At 41.5% G+C, this 24832-nt stretch overlaps 1 protein-coding gene across 3 annotated transcripts in view; it reads left to right on the forward strand.

Moving 5' to 3' along the window:
* Positions 1-24832, forward strand: part of MAD1L1 (mitotic arrest deficient 1 like 1) — a 375955-nt gene that overhangs the window by 168613 nt on the left and 182510 nt on the right. For all 3 annotated transcript variants that reach the window (XM_075058834.1, XM_075058837.1, XM_075058835.1), the window contains exon 13: positions 19644-19700. In XM_075058834.1, coding sequence (XP_074914935.1) covers positions 19644-19700 — 57 coding nt within the window. The remainder of the gene's footprint in view (positions 1-19643; positions 19701-24832) is intronic.

Genomic DNA, 24832 nt, shown 5'->3' on the forward strand with positions numbered 1-24832 from the left:
TGTTGGATTTCCCAGAAGTGCTCTCAAGCCAGTGCATCTCATCTTTTTTGAACTATATTGGTGATTCAGGCTTCAATGCTAGCACAGACACAAGGTTTATGTTAAATGTCTCCTAATTATTGGAACTACTGCTTAGGAACATTCTGTCATTGATGAAAGCTTTAACAGCTCGTGGAAACCAAGCAATTTTTGGGGAAAAAGGAAGTAAATATCTCGGGCAAAAAGTAGAAGCTAAGATTGCACATCGGGATAATGTTTTACACTGAAAATGCCGTGGAAATTTTAGCAATTCTGTAACTCTGCATTGTATTAATGACATTAAATAGTGCTTGTCTGGGCATCTTCAGAGGTGTTCTGAACTTGTTGAGATTTGTTGATTTTTATAATGATTGGATTTGAGTTCTGTGATTTGTAGTGCTTCATTTCAGAATAATTAAATAATCTCTGCATAATTAAGACTTAAAGTATGTATTTGTAGGTGTTTTCGTGTCATCTTTTAATTCTCGATGATGGTCTCGGTAAGAAAGAGGAATTAAAATTTTCAACAATTATTTTCTATTTAAAAACATATTGTAAAGATTCAACAGATTTACTGCAGGGCCTCCGTGCAGGCTTGTTGTTACATGGCTCAACACATTTCTGCCCACTGTATTTCTGTGGGCTCCAGCTACAGAGTTTTGTTGAAATTCTGTTACCAAATAGTTATAATATATAAACAGAAAAAGTGCTTTGAGGAAACAACATCAACACAAGCTTGTTCCCATGCTCTTGTGGATCCTAATACTCCTGTTCTTTGCGAGGATTGTAAGATCCACTTTAATACGCCTAATACTTTGGTTATTTTGGCAATTAGAACAACAGTAGTTACTGTCTTGGTTTTCTTTTTGAAGCCCACTGATTCTTTGTTTTCGCCTTAATTACCAGTAGTAGAAGAGGTGTTTCTTCAGGGAACTAATTAGTCTGAAAAGCCTGGTTCAGCATAGTGCTTGAGCATAGTTAGTTGAATGGTGCCTAAATGCAAGAGCCAATTGCAACTGTTTTATTTCAGAACATACAGAAAATTATTCACCCTTAATACTTCTCCATAGTTATGAGTTGCATTTGCTCCCATACGTTCACCCTGTCTTCCCGTATGGACTGGTTTGTCCATAGGCTGCAGCATCTCCATTTCCCCAGTTTGGTTTCATGTTAAGGTCATGCAATGGTGCTGTACTCTAACTTGAGTTATAACTCGAACAGAATTTAAAGGAAGGTGGCTGGAATTCTCTCTTTATTTTTCTCTTTTTCACTTAAATGTGACTAGCCTACTAATATTTGGAAAAGGCTGGGAACAGAATAAGTGAAAAATCCAGCTGATAGAGGTTTTCACCAAGCTGTGAATAAAAACTAAGCTGTTGATATAGATCTGCTCTGTTCAGGGGTGGTCCAAGTAAATTGTGAGGAAGAATTCTGTTTTCTCAGAGGCTTTGCAATTTATCTATTTGCTTTAATCAGTGTTAATGTCAAATGTGCTTTGATTGTCTAAAAGTTTTTCAGCAAAACAAACTGGAAGTCCTAAGTTTTGGAAAAAGCCAGTCTTCCTGTAATGCAAGTTGTAACATTTTTCTTTTGAATTTTATTTATGCTGTTTAATAAAACAGGCAGCACTACTGTACAATACGTGTGCCATGAATCCAGCTGTGGTGGCAGTAACATAGATATGAAATGCATGGCACATGGATTTGACATATTGAACTGATTTATGTTTTCAATTTGTTTAAATGGCTATAATGGCTATAGCTTTGACAGTTGTACACTCAAATTTCAGTTCTATTCAAGACCACATTAAAACCAGAACTGATTTCTGGTTTAAAGCATTGATTTTTATCTATTCTATGTTCTCTTGCCTGCATTCCACATGTAGACTCAAAAACATGAGTTCTTGTAACATCAACTTTACTGCCTTTTGGAAAATTGTAGAAACAGCTCATTTTCCATTGGAAAGCTGATTCTTGGAAGAGTTGCTAAACCTAAGTTTGTTTAATTTTTAAAGGAAGTCAACAAGAAGCTTGAAGGATTACATGTTACTCTATTATTGATGTATAAAAAACCAGTGATATATTCAGTAGCTATGAACATGAACAGAGTAATTATTTTGTAGAGGTTCTTTTAAGTGGAATATCTTGTGTAATGGGATAGTTTTGTGAGGCTGCTTTGTGTAAAGACTGCCACCGTACATTATTTATGTACACAAAGAAATGATGAATGTCTGTATCAATATTAATTTATGGGAGTATCTCTTGAGAGCTCACAAACTCTGAATTTTTCTTAAAGTCAAGGCTGTGCAATGCAGTTGGGAACTGGCCTAATAGTAGAGACTGTAAACCAATGATCTTTATGTGGCTGATATTATTGCTAAGCTAGTTGTTGCCAACCCTATCTTTGGCAATTATATTCTGACTACTCTTAATTTGATTAACAGTTCATACAGATGCAGTGTTCTTCACTTTCTAATCATCTGGTTTATTCCCTTGTATAACAAGTCATTTCATTAGTGGAAAATGCAGCCTTAGGTAGATCAGTTCCCTGACCTGATTTCTCAAATATTCAGATAAAATGTGTGCGCCTTTCACCTCTGTGTATCTTGTTACACTAGCAAAATAAGGTTGCTGGTTTCCGAAGCATTCTATGACCTTTTGTATGAAGAACGTTGTTATGGACAGCTAGGAGTGATGTCTGTCTGACTGCGGTGACAGACCCGTATTTCTCTAGGTGGGAACATTCAAGCGGTGGCTAAACTGTGTTCGCTTGTTATTTGCCTTCTGTGCCTGTGGGTATGAAAGGGCAAGAGCACCCACTTGCAGAGAGCTGCAAGGAGACCCCCCCTTATTCAAAGAGCCTCCGCTGGAGGTACCCAGGCCTGTGACGTTGCCATTCTTACGAGGTGAAGATTGCTCAAAGATCATCGGAGTGTACTTAATTGTATCTCAGCTGCAGCATGGCAGCACACAGAGCTGTTGAAAAGAGAGAAGTTGTTAGCATTATGTATGGTGTTTATTTAAAGTGGAGTTGCTCCTTGTGCTTGGCAGAGGCCGCCTGAGGCTTGTGATGAGTGCAGAACTACCTATGCAGATGTATGTAATTCCAGGGAATGTTTATAACAGTATAAAAGACATGATTAGTCTTAAATTCTTTCAACATACATGATACCAAACATATCCAAGCTTCTTTGAAAGTGTCAGTTAATTTTTTAAATTTATTATTACTACCAAAAAGCACAGTGTAAATACCTGTCTATACATACATACGTGTTCCTAGTGCATGTTCATGAAAGCATGTCTAAAGAACTCTAGATGACTGACTTTATGCTCTTAAAATAACATAGCGTCCCAGGCTAATTCTACAGGCTTTTTATTGCTTTGCTGTTTACGTACGTTTCTGAAGACAGTAGGTGAGACTGTCACAGCTATATAGAGAAATGACATTTATCTTCACAGTGCAGCATGACCTTATCATTCATAAGTGGCATTTCCTCTCAAGATAATGAGCACCTTTTTATTTAGGCCAGACAAGACCCAAATTCATTGTATCTGATTTCTACAACCTATCAACACTTTACCCATTTCTGTAATTATTGCGGATATTAGTTTCTGTTGTATTCCACTTGCTCTTTGGATTCCACTTGTTCTTGTTTCTGAACAGCAAAGAGGATTGAGAGAGGGAAAAAGTCACGCTCAAGTCTTCACAAACATCTGGGAGCTGCTGCATGGCACAAATACGGCCACTCCTCCAACAAATGTACATTTTATATACCCTTCCTATATGGCCTCTTCCACAAAGAGTGAGTCACCATTTGGGCATGTATCAGCCTGGGATGGACAAGCAAGCTGGTGTTGCCCTGAGCCACTTTTAGGCAAAGGTGAATCTCGTAGCTGTTTATCTGTTTGGTTAAGAAGAAAGAAAATTTAAGCGTGAACAGAAGGTTAAAAAAAAAAGTGTTCACAATTCTTACTTGCCAATATTTACAGAAGGGAGCTATCTGTCATGCTCCATGTTGCCTCACCCTGGCTCTGTTGCTTGATTTAATTTTGCCTGCAGCATTAGCTGTGTGTGTACTCACTGCATCCCTTGTAGTGCCCATCCACCAGCGAGCCTGTACATGCCTCTGGAGTAGAACTCCGAGCCTCAGAGCATCCCATGCTGTGCGATGGAGGAGCAATTCAATACATCTTGTACCTTTGTGGTGGGAGCTAATAACTGAGATTATTTTGGCATATGTTCTGACTTCCTTCCTTTCCTTGCCAAACAGAGATCTTTTATGTTTCTATAGCACGGCTTTGCTAGACAGGCATTCAGGTGTGAGGAACTCAAAGGTTTCTAATGGGACCATCAGGCTGTTTCACCTTTTGCCTTGTCAGTCTGCATTTGCTAGAGCGAGAAGTGATTGTGAGTTGCTGGATTGCTTTCCTGAAATGAGTTGCTGTTTGGTTCGCTCAGAGAAGATAAACACTCACATCTCAAAAATAACATCCTGTCTGGCATCTTTGTTGGCAGTCTCAGCAGAAGGGCCAAGGAACGAGTGGACCATGTCTAAGATAAAACTGCAGTGCTCCCTCTGGAGTTAATCATTTCAGCCCAAAACTGAGAAGCACTGGTGGGGCAATGTAAGGAAATACGCATTTCTGTTCCTTCTGCTCTATTTTATGGTTAAAAAAGGACTTCGGCCTCAGATTGATTAATCCTGCACTATGCTCTCAAAGTAACTCTCCTGCAAATTTTTACAATGAAAATTAAACTGATGGTTGGCAAACATGGAATATGTATCATGCCTGCGCTATGCAAGGATGGTTTGTTTACTTGTTCTTTTCCTGTCACTGGTGGTTTTTTTTTTTTTTACCCATTGCATAGCCTTTCCAAACTTTTTTTTAAATAAGGGAAGGTATTAACTGATGGAGTTTAAAAGTTTGGAGTACAGGCCATTTTGATAGCCTTCTCCACCTCCCTACAGGAGGAAATAACTTAACTTTGAGAAAGCTATAAATCTCTGCAGAGCTGGCATGGGGTAATCCTCCATCCCCACAGAGGAGAAGGCTCTGAGGAGGTCCTGGGCTGCACACTGGCAAATTCCATGTGCTGGACAAGATCTGCCATGGAGTTGCAAGGAAGGACTTTACCGGATTAGTGAAGGACCTTAACGCTAGTCAAACTCCTTGGAAAGAGAAACCAAAAGGTTTTCTGCTCCTTGGATCCTGTGAGAGCCTCCTTCAGGCTTGAAAGAAGGAGCATAGGTATTAAGAGGAGTAATTAAAAAGCATAATTAAGTTGGCTGCTTTGATGAATGCCAGAAAGCTGGAGACGAGGGATGTTGTGGGCAGTCAGACTAACTGTGGGAGAGAGGAGGAGGGTGAGCAGACAGGTTGGAACAAGAGCTGTGAAATAAAAATTCCAGTTATTTTGAGAAACAGTTACTGGAGTTTATTAGAGATTTTTCTGCAAATGCTTTCCAGAAACTAGATCCTCTCTGGGAATGACTCAGATTCCCCCAGCTCTGTTGTTCATTGACATGAGTATTTTCACTTCTCTTGTGATGTGGATGGCTGCTTAACTTTAATGGTTTTGAGTCCACTCCTATTTTGGGTGACTTACCACAGGACAGGCTGCATGAACACTTTCAGTGCTTTACTTTAATGACTGCACTTAATAGTATGTTGAATCTGATTATGTAGAAAAGACTAGAAATTAGTCCCAGATGGCCCACAGGAGCTTGACTTTTCAGATAGGACTCTATTGATAACATAAAACTTCTTCAAGTTGTGGGTATGTAGGGATCTTCAGGGCATCCTCAATCTTAAGTCACAAGCATGTTTTCCCTGTGTACTCATGGTTTATACGCCAGCTTCAGTTTGCCTGCAGAAAGCAGTTCCATCATGCCGTCGAGCCTGAGCGCTGTTTCTGAAGGAACTGCACCAAAGTCAGCATCACAGTTGGGTGTCATGTTTTGCACGTGATAGAAGCTGCCTCTGTTGCCTCTTTGTCTCTCTGTCCCTGCTTACCCTCAAGTGTGGCACAGGTATTAATTGATGCTGTGACATGGGTGTGTGCCTTCTCCCATCCCTCGTCCTTCAGTCCTCTGGAAAAGTAGAAGCAAAAACGTATTTGTGTGCTTCATACATGTGCATGACTTCATGGTTTTTTTTATCCTTCCTTCCCACACCCCATCCTTTTCTGTTTTTTTATATTTTTACCACGATTCTTCCACCTTGTTACCCACCTCCTTCCCAACAAACCATTAAGGAATAACAAGAGAAAACAAAAAAAATCTTGCTGTTTCCTTCAAGTGCTTGCTTTGCATTTGTTGCCTATTTATAGATTATTCATTTAAGCCATGGTGGCAGTCAATTGGAAATGTGGTGAATCCTTCTTTCAAGAGCATGCCAAGAGAGGATCTTTCTAGTTTGCTTGCTTTTTTATGATTTTTGCTGGAGCCTCTACAGTGTACTTAGATTCCATTGGGATTTGTTTATTTTGAATAAATTCTCAAATAAAAGTTGAAGAGTTTTGCTCCTCTTCGAGGAAGTTACAGGAGCATGACCATGGTGCGGAGGGATGTTTGATTTTATTTGAGGGTGGTAAAAATGTATTTTACACAATCTTTTTCTTCCAGTTGTCATCTTGGAGGATTTTTTATTTTTTCAATGTAAGAAGTATCTTTGGATAGAGGTACTGTTAATATCTCTTTTTTTTTTTTTTTTTTTTCCCCGCCTACAACTTCAAGCAAATTCTGCCTCTAATTTCTAGTCTGTTTGTAGTACTAAACTGATGAGGTACAATACTGTAATTGTAAATTGTGACTGCCTGTGGCCTTGCAAAGGACACATGATTTTTGGGCTTTGGTTTCTCCTTTTATTGAGCAGGGTTGGTGCTAATCATCTTCAGTCCTTCATGGGGTGTTTGGAGAGGTGTAGGAAGTTTATACTGGCATATCCCAAAGAGTGAGGCAGGAGTTGTGGGTGAGACACAAGTACATCACAGGTGAGAGGTTGCATGAGACCTGCGTTAATAAACTTGGCTGGACTTTTGCTGGCTCTATGAGGTGTGGAATGTTGCCAGGGTTTTTGAAGTGAAGCTTGTCTGCAAGGAGGTTGGAAACAAATGATTTATGCAATACCTGGAAATGTAAGTGCTAGCATTCTCCTTGAAGGGTAAGAGCTCTTTATTGTGGGTAGGTATGTGATGGGAAAAGATACTTTGCAATTTTTTTTAATGCCGCATATTACTGGTAAGGACTAAAGCTGGTTTTGCTTTTCCAAAACAGATTCAGAAAGCAAATACTGTCTTAAACTGGGTCTCTGCATTTGCCAGAGCCTCTGCAAAATGGTTTTAGCAGCCAGTAGCTGTACTAATTTGTTGGGTATTTTTTTCCTTTTTTATTCCCCCCTTACTGCTCTTTGTTTTTATGCCATGATACCCTGGCAGGACAACCAGGACGAGGCAGAGTCGTCTGGGGGGCTAACCCAGAGAACAGGTATAAAATTCCAGCAGAAATTCCTGCTTGGCCTTAAGTGTGAATATACCTTCTGTGTCAGAGGAGAGTCTCTCTGCTAAACTTGCCTTGCTTACAGTGCTGTACAGATAATACATGAAAGGAAAGGTACAGGATGAAGGAGGACAATTACCCTATTTGTTTTTTCATCTCACCTCCCATGATAGGACTTGATCCTTTGCTCCCAGGTCAGTAGCATTTAGAGCAGCCATCGGTGCAGATCAGCTGTGCTAAGCACACTGTGACATTTGGAAATCCCTGTCTGGAAGGGGAATTGAGCAACGAGCTTCTGCTAATTAGAATAGCTATGTTTAAAATGTAATGTTTGCTTTGTTGAGCAAAATCCTACTACACACCTAGATTAGAGACTTGAAATACTCTGGCAGCAGGGGAGACGGGTCCTCAGCAAATGTGTTCCCAGGGTGGAAGCAAGGGCAATACAAGCATTGCTTGTCAGAGCAAACGTTGCACAATCTTGTCCAGGGGGCGAATGTTGCTACCTAGCAACTTCCAAGAGTGCTTGACATTTGTTGGAGACCCTCCGAGGCTTAGGCACTTTACGCACTGTTCTGCTGGACGCCAAAAATACGCTGGCTGTTACTTCACAAGCCAAGGGTAGTACTGGCTTAAACCCCTCCTTGACCTTTATTTGAGCTAGTACAACCTGTGCAGTAGTAGTACAGAGAACTAGGACAAGAAACCAAACTAGGTTAAAATTAACCCAGAAGAAAAAAAGTTTGATTTAAACATGGATCTTCACTTCCATGATGGTGTTTGCGGGCTGGCTCACAACAGTTGCACTGGGAAGCGTGCTGACCTGCCTGAGGGCTCTTGTTGGGAGTGTGTTTGTGGGGATAGCAGTGAGATATAATTAGGGACAGGGCTTACAGCTCACACGTATCATTAAAGACTTCTTTTCTGAACTATCACCACACATCACCAGCTGCCAAACAGCCTTGGGCAGCTTAGAGGAAGGTGCTGCCGTTGAGTACTCAGGGGTGCTAAGGTCGGTATGAGTTGTTCAGTAGCCTTGTTTTAATAGTTAGAAAGGGTAATCAAAGTGACTGTAATATTAGGAGACTTGTATAAAAAGAAAACTACTGCTGCTTAGCTTCCAATTTCTTTGTGTCATCCAGCTACAGATCTTCTGGCTGGGGTCTAATCAATGCACAAACCCCTCTTCCTCAGCATTGCTTCCATTTGGGGCGGAGGCTTTCCATCCATACTGCTTTTGTCTGAATTTCTATTCAGATTCTAACTGCCCTGAAAAGCTTCTTTTAACTCATAATGAAGTATTAGAGTTTCTCTCCAAAGATACTGACCATCCACTCATGTCTTTAGAAGCATTGCCACCCTTAGTCTATAGGGGTATAGAGACCTCTCCTTGGCAAGCAGAAATATTTTCCAGGTATTCAACTGTCAGCCCACTGAAAAGAAAATGTTGCTTTACGGTTGGTAGACTGACAATAGCTCTTTATACCTTTAAATTAAAAGTGACACACTCACATAAATCATTATAACAGTACTGTATGCAAACAGTGCCTGGATCCAGAGTAGTTATGAGATGACGGTGAATTGGGGTGAATACCCTTATTCTTGACTTTGAGAAGTGCAGTGACAATGAATCATTCTTAGTGATGAGATGCAGCAGTGCTGACTCATCGGGCTGAAATTAGAAGGGCTTTTTTAGGTAGAGATGTAATTCCACCATTTTTTCTGATGAATGGATAAGTGAACATTTTTGTTGGCTAATTTACAGACTTCAGCAACTAACTGTCATTTCTTTCCCTCTAGCTATCACACCTAGTTGGAGGCAATGGACGGGGGGAGAACCTAGATCCAGGGAGGTGGTACTGGAAAAAATGCATAGGAAGGAGTGGCAGAAAAGTTCACAATTTGGTAGAGTTGCTGGGTGTCATATTGCCACCACTTTTAGTTTTTGAGATTCCCTTTTTCTGGGTTTGGTGAGTGCTAATGTTTCCTTTCATCAAGATAGGGATTTTGGAGCCTGAACTCATTCTGCTGATAATCTGAAGGAGACATGAAAAAAAACCCTAAAAATTGCTGGAGTTAAAATTTGTCAGAAAATTAAACATATGCACAAACATTTGCTCCCCCCTTCCCCAACCAACTTTGCTATTACATCTAATAGCAAGGGATTCTGTTCCTGTTAGCTACTATGTCTTCTGCTTGTAGTCTCTAGCACTGCTTCCCAGTTCAAGAAGGGTTAATACAACCTGAAGAAAACATCATGCTCACTGGATCCCAGAATCGCTTGTAGTACCAGTTTTCAGATCAATTAAATAGTAATGAATAACCAGACTCCCAGAGGCACTGCATTCGTTTCAGAATCTGGTGCCTGGTATCCCTTCATTTCGGCTTTAGAGATTTGATCACAGCACAGCAAAATTAATTCTCTTTAGTGTCCTCCAAATGATTTGTATTCCTCTCCCTTTTTGCTATTTCCCTGTGGAATGAGCTGATACTGTCCTAATGTTTTTTAGTTGCACTAATATATTAATAATCTGTTTTACTCCTGGCAAGAGATTTGTGGTCATCCCTCAATAGACAGATTTTATGCCAGGTTATCTTTCTGCTGTTGAGTTAAAATTTTGCTAGGGGAGCAGCAAAGGCGAAGGGACTCCCTGCTATGACTGCACACTCAGCTGCTTTTCTGAGGTGGGAATATTTCTGAGCCCACAAAGAGAATAATATTAGTGGCAGAGGCTTCTCTGATGGGTGTTCCAGTGATGGCGAATGACTCCTTTGGAGAGTCCATCAGCATCCAGCAGTTGCTCGTGTGTGTCCGGGAGATGCTGTACTGGCCGACTGCATAATGCTCGAAGCAATTGGCTTGGCAGAGTTTCATCAGTCAGACTGCCCTTTGCTGTTGAGGAAGCAGCTGCAAACTCACATTTTTTTGTTTGGCACTGTATTCTCTCCCCAGGGGCTGCAGCACCATTTGATTAGGATGGAAGGAAGGAGACCTATTGCAAAAGTGTATTATTCCCAGCAGAGCCGTGCTAATCTTTTGGTCTCTGTGCTCTGTCTTAGCAAGGTGTTGAATGAAAACATCAAGGAAAAACACGAGGAGAGAGGAGCTGCTCAGCTGTTGCCCCTCAATCTTGCCTCAACCTCGGCTGCAGTTCAGAGAGTAAAACAACAAATGCTTGCTCTTATTTGAGATGTTTTTGCTAATCTGATGCTTTTTTGTCACACAAAAAATACGGTAACACCTGAGCCCCTTATTTTCCTACCTACCTGCACCTACCTGCTTTCTTTGTAAGTGTTTCAGTCTGGCATAGGGCTGTCCGATCTCCAGGGACTCATCCTTTCCCGAATATAATGCTCTGCATTTTTCCATCTCCCAATTTGCTTTGGTGCTGTGTTCCTTACCTGACAGCATCTGCCTGGGAGATTATGCGAACCGTGTTGATGGAATACATTTTGAGAAGTTCAGAATCTTTCTCCAAGTTTTACATTCATTGCACTTGTGAAGGTCACCTTTGCTTTGAGGATCAGGGAGATTAGGTTACCGCCACCTTTGAACGTGGAGGTGCTCGAGTTCTGCACTTAATATGGCGTTTAATCCATTTACTGCCCGAGTGGTGTGGCCCATCAGGTGCGTTTTGTGTCAGTAGTGGCACCTTGTGCTCAGAGATTACCTTCGGTCAAAGATTTTTGGAATGGTTTTACAGAGTGAGTATTATCTTTACATTGGGGGGGGGGGGGGGGGGGGGAGTTTCAGAGAGTTTAGTACTTTGCCCCGGGTCTCTCAGCAGTTGTTTGGCAGAGTGGGAACAAAAGCCCAGTCTCTGCTGCAGAACTATGCAGCTTATTTTAAGCTAGTTCAAGTGACTCGCCAGGAATATGGATGTGGGCAATTTCTGCTTGAAATCCTATCTTCCTCGTATCAGTTGTTCCACAGTGACTTTGTTTACACCCCTTTCTCATAACCTAACCCGTGAGAGTTTGGGGTGATTTCATGATAATAAGCTTACTGTCAAGAATTCTTGACATTACTAAGTGACTGTGTCTCTTTTAAGAGAAGGAGAGAGATTGGTCTGTCCTTGAGACTTAAGAGCAAGAGCAGGGTTTCGTTCTTATCTCTTTGTCCAGTAAATCTTGATAGTGTGTTGACAGGAGCCCATATCTTGCAGATGTTTTCCCTGTATCTTCAGTAATTATAACTATGACTTCAGCAATTTTTCAATTTGCAGTATCATTTTTTTGTTTAGCACCCAAGAGCCTTTGCTTTATTCATCCTTCATTTTGGTAACCAGCTGCTTTTTGTCTCTCACTTGGGGGCGGCATTTCCCTGCTGCACATCAAATCCAGTAGAAAACTGGTTCTCAAAGAAGTAGCAGCTCGTGCTTTTTTGATGAAAAACACCCTTCACTGCTCTGCACAAAGCAGTAGCCTTCAGTCCCTGGATGTTGCGGTTTGCCATGATGCCCAGGAGCATGGGTCCCTGGGGATGTGGGACATCTTCCTTACAGGCATTCTAGCTTCCTCTGCTTGCTTGGGGTAAAATTAAGGAGGACTAAATTACATGGAAAACCACATAAGCTGTGGCCTGAGACACATGCTTTTCATTGAGCTGTAAGCCTATCCACATACTATAAATTATGTCAGTAAGTAATGGTCTCTCTTTTGCCTATTGCAGCTTTTCTGCAAGTCAGAGTGAGTGTCGCTTCACTGTATATAAATTTCTGAAACACATTCAAAAGTTGTTGGGGAATTTTCCCCTTCACCTTTGCATCAGACTGAGCCCCCCACCACCTCCAGTCCAGCTCCTGTAAGATAGCTTTTGAGACTGCACCGGAGTTTGTTTGTAGCTGTTATTTCCCACTTTATAAAGGATGTGCATTTGATTTTATAATCAAGAGAACTTTCCTGAAAACAGCAAAATTGAATCTGTAAACCAGCAAGGAAATTATTTAGCAATGTCTGATACTAAACTGTTTTCCTTATTGTGATTTCAACTGATGCAGTTTTGTGAAAGATCAGTAATTTCATCTACAAAACATCAAAATATTTGAAATTAGAAATGACCATTTAACCCAGTGTAATTTTGTAGTACACTTCAGAGATGCTAGAACAATACTGTACTGCTACCAATCTGCAGTAACAGTGTGCTAATGGATTGAAGGTGGAAGGTATTGGCTAGCATGGTATAAATATGTAACTTTAAAGTATAAACAGGCAAATGCATGCATTAACTGTTGAAAGCTGAATCCCATGGGTGAGATTTCCGATTGAACACTAATGAAAATTTCATTTCAATTCTCACAATATTTTAATATGCAGGATCACAGTATGCAAATAAACTGAAATCTAACTGGAAGTGGCTGATGAGTTACTTCTGTCTCAGTCTCTGCCACCCCAATAAGAAAGCTGTCTGTGGCTTTTGTGAAATCAAAGTTTCCTTCCTGTTTTCCCTACAAGTCACAATCTTACAAAAATAGCATTGTGTGCGACATAATTAGTGACTGCAACCTTCTCATCAAAGTGTTCTCATGATATTCCTCTGTTGTTCCACATAACTCATCGGCGTGGTGCGTAGAGCTACATGTTTTTAGGTTTGATTGAATTGTAAGTGTTACAGTCAGTGCTTTCCTTATCAGAACTGTCCTGGGAGTGCAGCCATGTTTTTGGGTTTCCTTCTGTATTTCAGCTGCAGCTTTGATGTGCCATATTTTCCTTGTGTCTCCTGAATCTGATAGAAAGAGGTGATGTTGTGCTTTTTTTCCCCTTCTTCTCCAGCTTATGGCATCAGATAAGATACGCTGGCTTGGACCCCATTATAGGTCACATCGCACTTTAGCCACACATTGAGGCCATCTAGCTTGAGCCAAGAAACTTCGTCTTGTGTTTTCTTTTGTAAGTGATCAGATAAATAAGTTACTGTGAAATTACCCAGGGGATGGGGGGCAGCCAGCACAAGGAAACTGAAATGATTTGGCATGTTAGAACATAACAAGATTCCATATTTCTGTGATCAGTAGCCGATATAACCTTGTAAATGTAAATTGTGTGTTAACTTTCTGAAAGAGGAGAGGCAAGAATTTATCTTAGAAGTTAATTAATTTGAAATAGCTATTAATTAACATTATACCTAAATTTGCCAATCATCACACTTGACTTGAATTTGCATACAACTGTTGCATATAAAAAACTGCTAAGGGTATCTTGGGCTTCGGCGTGCTGTAAAAATGCCATGTTTTGCAGCTGTGTTACAGCGCTGCCAGGCTGAACCTCCTCCTCTTCCCCTCCCACGTGGCGGTGCTGCCCTTCCAACAAGTGGCCTTCCTTCTGGGGACCCGCAGTTGGGATTTATAGCTGTGAAAGCACAACCCCAGAACAGGCAGCTATGTATATTCTCAGGCATTTCACCCTGACGAGGAAGAATAAAAATGACTCTCTTTAGTTTGAGGTGGTGAATGTGCTGCTTGTTTCTCTCCCTTGTAAAGTACCTACATTGTATTAATGTGACTGTTAAGATAATCATGTTTTTTGATGAAAGCATAAGACTAAAATGATGTTTCCAAATGAAGGTTGTTTTGATTTATTCTCTGTATGCAGCACGCATAATTTTGCTTCTGTAACTCTTGGAAGCAAGCTTTAATTTTATGGCTCTGGCTGTTGCTACTACTGTGCTGTGCCATACCTATGAGCTATTTAATGTGCAACATCGAGAAGTAAATTAATGCAGGTCCACAAAGAGAGCGCTTCGATTTGCTAATTGCTTGTAGAGCGGAGGGTGTTGTTGTGTAGAGAAAGACTGTTCATTAGAGATTGAGCAGCTAATTTTTTCCTACAAGTGAGTCTCACATTTGAGCTGCTTGCGTATTGGTCAGGGCAGTCGGCTCATGTTCAGCCCCCGGAGAAGAGCGTGGGGCTGTTGATGCAGTCGGTGTTAATACCTGCATTGTAACCACCAGATTGCTTTAGTTTCATTCATTAAACCCTCCCTGACCAGCCTCCTCCAGTGCTGTCAGTGAAGGATGACTTTTGGAAGGTATAGAAGACGAATTATTGATGCAGGGAAGCAAGCTAAACAATTCAGAAATGTCTCCTTAGGAGCTGAAATCGGTTCCTCTCCTTGGAAACCATTCCTGCTCCTCTTTCAGCCCTGAGTTGCAGTATCCTGGCGAGGCCAGAGCACAGGTTATCTTTCCCTTCCTGCCTCTCTCTTTTGAGGATGACAGTAGCATTGACAGTAGATTAGACTGTGTTGTCATGTAAGATGAATGTTTTGAATTGACAAACCCTTTTTTGGGAGGATTAAAGTAATTGACTGAATACTTGAGAAGATTTTTTCCTGCTTTGCTACTTGATTTTCTTTTACCTGGTTGTGCTGCCTTCAGTGGGCAAATTGGACATTACATGTATTTGTATATCTGATTCTTAATATCTCTTTGCTTATCAGATTTCTTAATGCTGGAGCTCAGTGATCTGTGGGAATTTAACATGTGTATTAAGTAATGAAAATTTCCTTGGAGCTTTAAGTTAACTTTTATGCATAGTCTGAAAATTCAACACGCAAGTCTATCCTACTGAGAGATTCCTGAGATACCAGGGTGAATGTGATCAATCGAAAAGCTGGTAAAACAGAGCTGAGCTACATATAGGTGGAACATTGCTTTTCCCAGTATGAAACTCTGAGATGGGACTGGCAAACTGCTCCAGCATCAGCTGCAGATAACGCTCCTGTGCCTGCTGGTGCAGGGGTCAAGGACTCTTGCACACCATCTCCCTCCGAACCACCCTAAATGCTCAGGTTCATTGCTCACGCTTTTGTTCGCTGCAAGTGGCCAGAGATGATTGAACTGAGAAATCCAACAATTCGTTTCCGAAAAGGTGAATTATAAGAAACAACATAACACTATTTCTTTTAGGTCTTTCCCGGTAAATACCTGAAGTGGGGCTGGGTTCAGGGGCTCAGCACGTTCTCAGGAGCCTGTCCAGAGCCCTCTGCAGCTCCTCCCTTCCATGGCCGTAGTGGCTGGCAGCTCCTCCAAGCACTCTGATTAAGTGAGATGTGGGGATAAGTTCAGAGCCTAATTTCTTCTTCATAATTAAAAATGTGTGCATCTGTCATGCTGCTGGTGATTAGGTTGTATTTTCTTGTGGCCTAGAAGGAATATGGCAGTGAATCACTTTGCAAGCAGCTGTCCTCTAACAGCTGAGCTAGGTTCAATATTTGATTTAAGCTAATAAAAAGTCTGGGGTAGGGCTAATGTTTACAAACTGGATGTGATAAAGCATTCAGATCATCTGTTTCGCAGCCAGGAGAGAGCAGGCACAGGGGACCCCACCGAAAGGTTGGGCTTTGTCTCGCTCTTCCGCGCCTACCTGCGTACGTGGGTATGGGCAGGGAGCAGGGAAGTGTGGGGGGGTCCCTGCTCTGCTCTGTGAGTGCATCAGACAGCATCGGCTGTGCTGGAAAAGCCTCCTCGTTTCCAGCTGTGTCATTGTAACAGCTCTCAATGCATTAAATATGTCCCTTTTGCTCTTCTGTGAGAGTTGTAGTCAAATCATATATTTAAAAATCTTTTAATCTTCATAAATCATTTCTTCCAGCAATCTAGTCAGTTTAGTTGCTGTCCTCTGAATTCCCACTAGTTAGCTACTCTTCCCCTTTGAGATGAACTGCCTAGAAATAAATGCAATGAAGAAAACCTTCTTTGTGATTTAATTCTTACCTGATTGCTTCTCCAAATCATATTGATCTGCCATTATCACGGTGCTGTTTTGGACTTGCTGTCCCGGTTTGCCGCTAGGTCTCTGCTGGTATAGCAGCTTGAGAAGTTTGTATTTGATTATTTTCCCCAAGCCATATTATATATAAGGTAAATTATGGAATGTTTCCTGCTTGTATTTCTGATTTCTCCCATCCCTTTGTATTATTTTTCTCCTGTCTAAAAGTTTTTGAAGCCTCTTCCTGAAGTAAAATGTGTCAGGGTCTTTTCTATCCTTTTTTTCTGAATTTTAGCAGGATCTTGTACTTTAAAATGCTGTTTCACCCATCTAGTTAAACAGGTTCCTAGGGTACTGTTGTCTTGTTATTATAAAGAAAAATATTTCCACTGTGAAGGTGACCAAGGCTTGGTACAGGTTGCTCAGAGAGGTTTTGGAGTTCCTTGGAGCTCTTTGGAGCCTCCTTGGAGATACTCAGAACCCAGCTGACCAAGAGCCCTGAGGATCCTCGTGTAGCTGACCCTGCTCTGGGCAGGGGACTGAGCTGACCTCTTCCAGTCCGAATTACTCCGTGATTCTATAGAAGTCTGTACTAACAGGAGGCTGAACAGAGACACAACCCTCAAATTCAGGAATGGTAGCTACTGTAAGCAAACATGTAATTCTTAATGGCTCTTTACATCTAGTTTAGAATAGGCCAGTAGTTCCCATCTAAAGGTCATCTTCACATAGATAAGGCTAATAAATGTCGGGGGTAGCTTTGATCAAAAAATATTCAGTCAGTTTTGGGGTGTTCTGCAAAGGCTATGCTAGCATCTCTCATAAATAACATCTCTGAGGGCATGTTTTCTAAGTCTTCTACATACAACTCTTTCCTGCTGGTGTAATTCTACCTGATTCAATATGGTATGGGTTTGTGTGGTGGGGTTTTGGTAGTGGGAGAGGGGGCTGCGGGGGTGGCTCCTGTGAGAAACTTCTAGAAGCTTCTAGAAGCTTCTCTGGCTCCAAGCCGGACCCGCTTCTGGCCCAGGTCGAGCCATCAGCGACGGTGGTATTGCCTCTGGGAGAACAGATTTCAGAAGGGGAACCTGCCGTGAGTAGGGGACTGGAATGGGAGAGGAACCCCTCTGCGGATACCGAGGTCAGTGAGGAAGGAGGGGAGGAGGTCCGCCGGAGGAGGGGATGCCCCCGCAGCCCATGGTCAGACGGCAGGCTGTCCCCCCCAGCCCGTGGAGGGGAGCGGGGGAGCAGATGCCCACCTGCAGCCCGGGAGAGAGGAGCCCACGCCGGAGCAGGGGGATGGATGCCCTCCAAGATGGTCGCTGCTCCGTGGGAAAGCCCGCGCTGGAGCAGTCTGTGCCTGAAGGACTGCAGCCCGTGGAAGGGACCCACGCTGGAGCAGTTCATGAAGAGCTGCAGCCCGTGGGAAGGACCCATGTTGGAGAAGTTCGTGAAGGACTGTCTCCCGTGGGAGGGACCCCACACCATTGCAGGAGAAGAGTGAGGAGCCCTGCCCCTGAGGAGGAAGGAGCAGCAGAGACAACGTGTGATGAACTGACCCCAACCCTCATTCTCCGTCCCTCTGCACTGCTGGGAGGGAGGAGGGAGAGAATTTGGAAGTAAAGTTAAACCCAGGAAGAAGGGAGGGGTGGGGGAAAGGTGTTTTAAGATTTGGTTTTACTTCTCATTATCCTTGCTTTGATTTGATTGGTAGTAAATTAAATTGATTTTGTTTTTTCCCCAACTTGAGCCTGTTGTTTGCCCGTGCCTATAAGTGGTGAGTGATCCCTTCCTGTCCTTGTCTTGACCCACAAGCGTTTCTTTATATTTTCTCCTCCTCATCCCACCAGGGCTGGCAGGGAGGAGTGAGTGAGCAGCTTCATGGTGCTTTGTTGCCAGCTGGGCTTAAACCATGATACAATAGTAGTAGGGGAAAAAAGTCTTTCCCAGGTGTCTGCAAATTTCTAGTTTCCTGATGTTTCAGCATCAAACTTGGTGATAATTTCATATTTTCTTCTCACTTGCTTGTACATGCACTCTGTGTTTCGTTGGGACTGGCATCTCCCATGGTGTTTAATGAGTGTGTTTCATTTCCCTGTGCCAGGTCCCAGGCTTGTATTAAAACCCTTTTCATCTTATTTGAGTGTCTCTTCCTTAAATAATGTCACATCATCCCAGGCCCTGCACAGCAAGAATCTGTAACTTTTTCAGTTTCTGCTGAGCTCTGGGGCCAGGGAAGTCTTGAACTGTTTGGTTGTTTGTTTGCAAAATTGAACTTCTGCTGTGCTGAACCCGAAGACTGTAATTTTTTTGTTTGCTTGCGTTTCAGTGCAGTTAGCCTTCAAAGCTTAATGTTTTCCTTTTCATTGTAATAAACTGCTTGCTGTTTGCCTCTCGTTTGGATGTAGTACTCAAAAGACCCATTTCATGTGTGGCGAGAGATTGTTAGAGGGACTCCAGAGGGTTTTAATGAATATCTGCCTGAAATTATGTGAATTAGTTTGTAGGCAAGTTTTTTTTAGTTCTTGTCTTGTTTGTTTACATTGTTTAAATTAGCTCCTCTGTCATCATTTGTGACTATTTTTGGGGCTTTTTGCTAACCAGAGAAAGGCTGATTACAGGCTAGCAGAGTGTTGTGAAATAAAAGATGTGGGAAGTAATAGCACTGAAGTAGTATATGTGGCTTCTCTTAACCGTTTCCAAAATACCCATTTTGTTTAAAATCCTTTTTCATAAACTCTGTGAAAGATCCTCCTCTGAGTCAAGTTCCCATTTCTCCCCAAATTATACGTGGATAACATATTTCTGCTCTGGTTTGAGATTCTTTAAATTTCAAAATTCCTCTTAAAAAAGCAAAAACCCTTGTGTTGGGACCTTTCCTCACAGAAATTCAGTAGGGTTATGTTGCAGAGAAGATTTTCTTTGGATTTTACCACAACAATTTAGAAGGTTTCCAAACCCAGCCCTATACCCCAGAACTTCAACAGAATGTTTTCTGTGAAGTTCTCTTGAAACACACCTTTCAGCTGTGGAACAAGCCTCTTCTTTCTCTAAAGTTAAGGTTGGCAAAATTGGGTGGGTTTTAGACCACTCTTTCTGCAACTTCCAAAGAAATGGAGAGGAGGCATGGTTCTCTGACTGGACCATGGAATTGAAATTTGGGATAGCTAATCCAGTGGAATTCTCCTCTGCAATAAACCTCTTCTTTCTTGTGTATGTAGGCTTCAGGCTCTTTGGGACAGGATTGTCTCACGGAATGGGATGCTGATAAAACCCAATGCTTATCATTCCTTTTCAATGCTGTGAAAATCATGTTGCCCTTGGTGGCTTTTTTGGGGAAGGAATACAGTCTTACTAAACTTCCAAAAATATGTCCTAGACTTCATTTTCTTTTTTTTTTTTTTTTTTTGTCTTGAAGGCTCAGCTGTCTCAAGTTCTGGAAGAAGTGGGAAATCATAAGCAAAGAGCAGAGATGGTAAGTGTTCATCTTTTTTTTTTTTTTTTTTAATTGTTTTACAGAGCAGTAACATATGCAAAGTTCAGTTCATTTAAACAGTGGATACGTTCCAAATAATCAGAAAGGAATAGCAAATAAGCGTTGTAAAAGTTTGTATCGCTACTGCTAGTCTTGGCGCACTCTATCTCCGTACTCACCTGGAATAAGTATTGGATGAGATATAGCGATCTGTCTTCCTTTTTTTGGCAATTTCCATTCTCTTTGTTAGTAGTTCTAGATCAGAAGCAAGCATTTAATTTCATACTGAATTAACTCCTTTCTTTGGGGGCCTTTGATTCAGTCTCAAGTGTGCAAAGGACAAGTAGATGAGATGTGACAGAATTACTACGAACTAGTTTTTTATAATATCTGTTAATTTTCTGCTGAGTTTGTCTATTTTATTGGCAGTTCCCTCAAGGACCAGAAATAAGAGGCCACAAAACCAGGCAGTAGGGAGGTTTATGTGCAGTTTCATGACTATTGTATATGATTCTTCATACTCTGGAATAAATGAGGTATCAGCATTAAGCTGTTTCATGAACCAATGTTTTTGCTAATGGGCGAGTTGTGGGATTCCTGCAACTTTTCTAGTCACAAGAAAAACCTGAGCAGCATCCAAGATGTAGACACTCATTCTGTAGATGTGTTTTATACTGGATTAATTTTATTACCAATGAAAAAATAGGCATGTGTCACTGGCTAGTAAGTAGGTGCTAAACAACATCTGCTCTAAAATCCAAATCATAAACTCCAGTGCCAGCACTAGTCTTTTTAGACTTCTGCTTGACTCTACTAGGGCACCGAACGGCAGAACTAGCGTGCCCCTGCTGTACTATTAATAGGTTGCCATACATCTGCTAGTATCTTTTTTTTAATTTGTGCTCCTCGCTGTTTCAACATCAGATTTTTCATAATGCGAGTGTTAATTGATTCTAGTTCTGGGGTGGTCTTACATTGTGGGCAAACATTTTTGTGTGCTTAGCCACTTTCTGTGGTGATGCAGGTCAGAACTGGTATTTCCAAAGAAAATGGAATTAATCCTATTTACCATCTGATCTCATTACACGCTGCCTTGTTATAGTTTTAAATTCTATACAGTCAATTTTGCATTGTGCTCACTGGACGTTATCAGAGGATAAATTCCCTCTTATGTTTTAAATGTTCTGATGTGTGGTTTTTTTAAACATTTCAAAGTTTTTCTTTTTGGCTTGTTAAGCCTGGATTTTGAGTTATTTGTTTGCCTTCAAAAGTTTGTCGTATTAAACAGACTAGCAGAGAGCTGGAGAAACTGGAACTTCCAGTGTTAAAGCATTAATTGGTGTTGTGCATCATCCATCAGGAGAGGATAAAGCAGCAGTCAGTGTTCAGTGCCTATTCCCAAGGGTTACTCAGTGGATTGTGATCTTCCAGTAAAGCTTACATCAACCTCACATGAATAGGCTGCATTTTGTAGTGCTTTAGACAATGGATTGCAGACTGTGAGGTGTTCTTCACCCCCAGCTGAAATCTCCCTGGTAGGGAAAGATGTGTCACTTTTTGTCTTCTACGACGTTAGGGATGGCAGAGGTCTATCCCCTTTGGATGGGGCTCTTCCATTAGCTGCCTGCCCAAGGGCTCCAGCACTGGTACCATCAGCCCCACTCTCCTCCCTGCCAGCCAACAAAAAGTTCTTTACGTGTTTTGGTTTTTTTTTAGTGCCCCCTCCCCAGATCAGGATCCACCTTATTTTTCAGACTCTCTTAAAGTTGACACTTCAGCAATTGTTTGCCTGATTTGGATTCCTGGCATCTCTCCTTCCTTTTCATCCCTCTCCTCCTTTTTCATCCGTGATCCGCTGCTTGTTAGTTTGATGTTAAGCCACCGTGGCTGGGACGATGCAGAAGGGCCCATCCTGCTCTGGGTGCTGACAGATGTGGATATTGCTTTTCATCAGCCATTCTGCAAACAGGCTTATGGCCCTAAGTGAAATGGAATAAACACCTGTCAGGTGCTATCATACAGTCTGATGGGTCTTTGGGCTGCTTCTGGGATAAACCTCTGTAGAGGTGACATCTCTGCTACCACCCTGAAGAGTGCTAATGGCTTTGCCACCCTCCCCAGAGCACTGGAAATGAAGCAGTGTGCTCTGGGGCTAATGAATGAGCTGATTGGATCTCACTAATGAGTTTGATGGGGTTTCTTGTAGGCAATGGGGAGCATCTTAGATTCCATGGTAAATAATTCATTCTTTACGTAGCAATATTTAAAAGTAAAAGACTTGTGGGATAAATCTGATAGGATCGTGGCCTCCATAAGACAGTATCTGCATGCTCTGTGTCCTTGGGAGCCGAGGGCCCTGTTTCAGGGAATTGTGTCCACGGGGACAATACGAGATGAAGGGTGGTGTGTGCTATAGGGGACACTGTGCTAGGCCAGGGCACAAGGTCTTGCTAGAGGAAAGTGGGATGGACTTGCTGCACTAACTGCCATTGAGTACTCCGGCACATGATTTCATTGCTTGTCAGCTAAAGTGAGTTTACTACTGGAAGAGCAAAAAAAAAAGAGAGAAAAGAAATTTAAACATCTTCAGCTAATTGCAGTTGACAAGACAAAGGCAGTTTGACTTTCCAGTATTAATTAGCAAACCCATACTAATTAGCTTGTATAAGCACAATTCATGCTTCTTTCCCTAAATGCAATTAATATTGCAACTGAAGACGTCTCTGGGCTGTGCCGCTGTATCATTAACATACTTTGCCCTAATTAGACACGGCCAGTAGTGGCTGGAGAAATGAGTTTGTGATTACAACCATAAAAAATCCTCTAATATTTTATATCCTTCAGGGAACTTGAACCTAGAATTTATTTTCTGATTTAAGAAAAATTACCCTTATCATTGTGCTGTGTAATTATAACAATGAAACTTTGATTTTTCTCCCCCTCTAACGCTTCACTTGTTTTTCTTTATTCACAGTTTGACTGTGTTCCTATAGTAAGGGAACAGTGCTCGCCCAGTCTTCCGAGAGGTGGTACATAACAAAGTCACCAGTCTGATAGGGCTCAGATGACTTAATTATCCTGCTGATCTTTTGGTTTTGTGTTTTCATTTGTGAAAGAATGTTTTTTGTTGCGAATTTTTTTTTGTGCCCAAGCACACTTCTTTCCTGCAATTTTTGTGTATGTATGTGCGCTTTTCTGACAATTTTATCAGCACTGGAAGTTTTCTTTATCAAGGCTAGTCCTCCAATGTCTTTATCTCCAGGATGTGCCAGGAGATTGCTCATAGAGTTCACACATACGGCGCCCTGTTTTGTGGTCCTAGGATCTTGCTTCTTACAGTACGTTAGTCTAATGCTCTACTGGCCCAGAGCTGTAGGCTAGCTTCACTCACACCAAAATATTATTTGTGGAAAATGCTTTCTTGTTTCTTAGATTATTTTTCTTTCTCTCCCTGAGGGAGGGAAGCAGAAGATGTGTTAGTTTTTCTAATTTTCATTCACCTCTTTCATATCCCTTTATAGACAGGAGGAAATTGTTTGGCTCAAGTTTGCCATCCAAGCAACGGCTGTGGTCCCTGATCTTACACTTTCTTTCAGTTTGGTTCTGTAGCAGGGGACATTCATGTCAAGATTTTTTTTCTCCATCATTAATCCCTGAGGGAAGTCAGCTTGGTATTAAAAAAGTATCACCTGTATTTTCATTGCCCTGAGGTGCTCTGGGTATCTTTTGGCTTTCATCTTCAAAAGACAGCTTGGCCCATGTGGGCTCTGAAATCTGTAGACTGCTCATTGGAACAAATTATATTTCACCCTCCAGCAGATTAAAAAGGATGGATGTAAGAATCGGAAGAATGGCTTAGCAGGGTGGGAGGTAAAGAAGATTTGAAGTCCAAGAACGTAGCCATGAAAAAATGAATGGCATAAATTGAGTGTCCTTACAGAAGAAATAAAGACACCTTAAAATGAAAATAATGAATGCCCCTTGCCTTGAATAAAAGTGTTGGTTAACCCTCTGCAAAGAACAGGAGACCTTTATTTAAGGGCAGCAGGTCAGGAATAGTTAAGGAGCCAAATCATGCATTCAGTCTGATGAAGTGTAATGTTTAGGATTAACTTAAATGCAGTGACTACATATGCTGATGATTATCAGGAGAAGTAATGAAGACAGAAAGGAGAATACATGAACAAAATAAACTCAGCGAACACTGTGCGTGATGTAATTGGGCACTAGCTGTTAACTGGAAGGCATCATGGAAAAACTGCGAAGAGTTTGGGAAAATTGCAACAGGCATCAATATATAAACAACAGGAGACCCACACAGTTCATAAACCATTTGCATTATTACTGCAAGACTTTACTTTTTAGTGGTTGCATCAGTCCTCCAGAATTTTAAGAACTGTAACTTAAGAGAAATACCTGGCAAGGATAAAAATTCTGTTTCATGTTACTTTACAGGTGATAACAATGATAATATGAAAGAAGTGAGCTTGAGTATAGAAAGACCTTCTCTGGATAACTCGCCAATATAGCTCATTTAATTCTTGTTTAAGAGCTATTAAACATAAACCAAGAAATACAACAGACCAGGCATAAGAACAAAAGTGGTGTTCATTAGTGGAAATGTAAATGCTCTGTATTATCTACAGTGGGATGGCAATTAAACATGGGATTAGAGTACTGAACCATGGTAGTTACAAATAAAAATGAAGCTTTGCTGGAACGTATACAGAACGAACAGGCTGGGAGGGGAAGGGAGATGACCGACCAGTGCAGGAAGTCTCCATCTATCAAAAGTATATTTCATCATTTCTGAAGTGATTTAGCAAGGCGACAGCAAATCTCCTTACCATTTGAGAGATTTTATCCTAACACCGTATGTGAGACTAGCAAACCCAAGACAGATGAGTAGGGTGGCACTCATCTGGGCAGCGGCATGAACACAGCCATAGTTTTAGTAAGGCAATTTTAGGAAAATACCCAGTTCTCAAATCAGATTGAAAAACATAAATCTGGTTATAAAGAGACAGCAAAAAAAGCTGATCCAGAATGAAATGATACCGTAACAGCAGACTGGAAGAGGACTTTTAGATCATAAAGTCCACTCCTTTGGTAACTGAGGCAATTGCAGCATA

Source organism: Buteo buteo, chromosome 27, assembly GCF_964188355.1.
Source record: "Buteo buteo chromosome 27, bButBut1.hap1.1, whole genome shotgun sequence".
In the NCBI taxonomy this organism is placed as follows: Eukaryota; Metazoa; Chordata; class Aves; order Accipitriformes; family Accipitridae; genus Buteo; species Buteo buteo.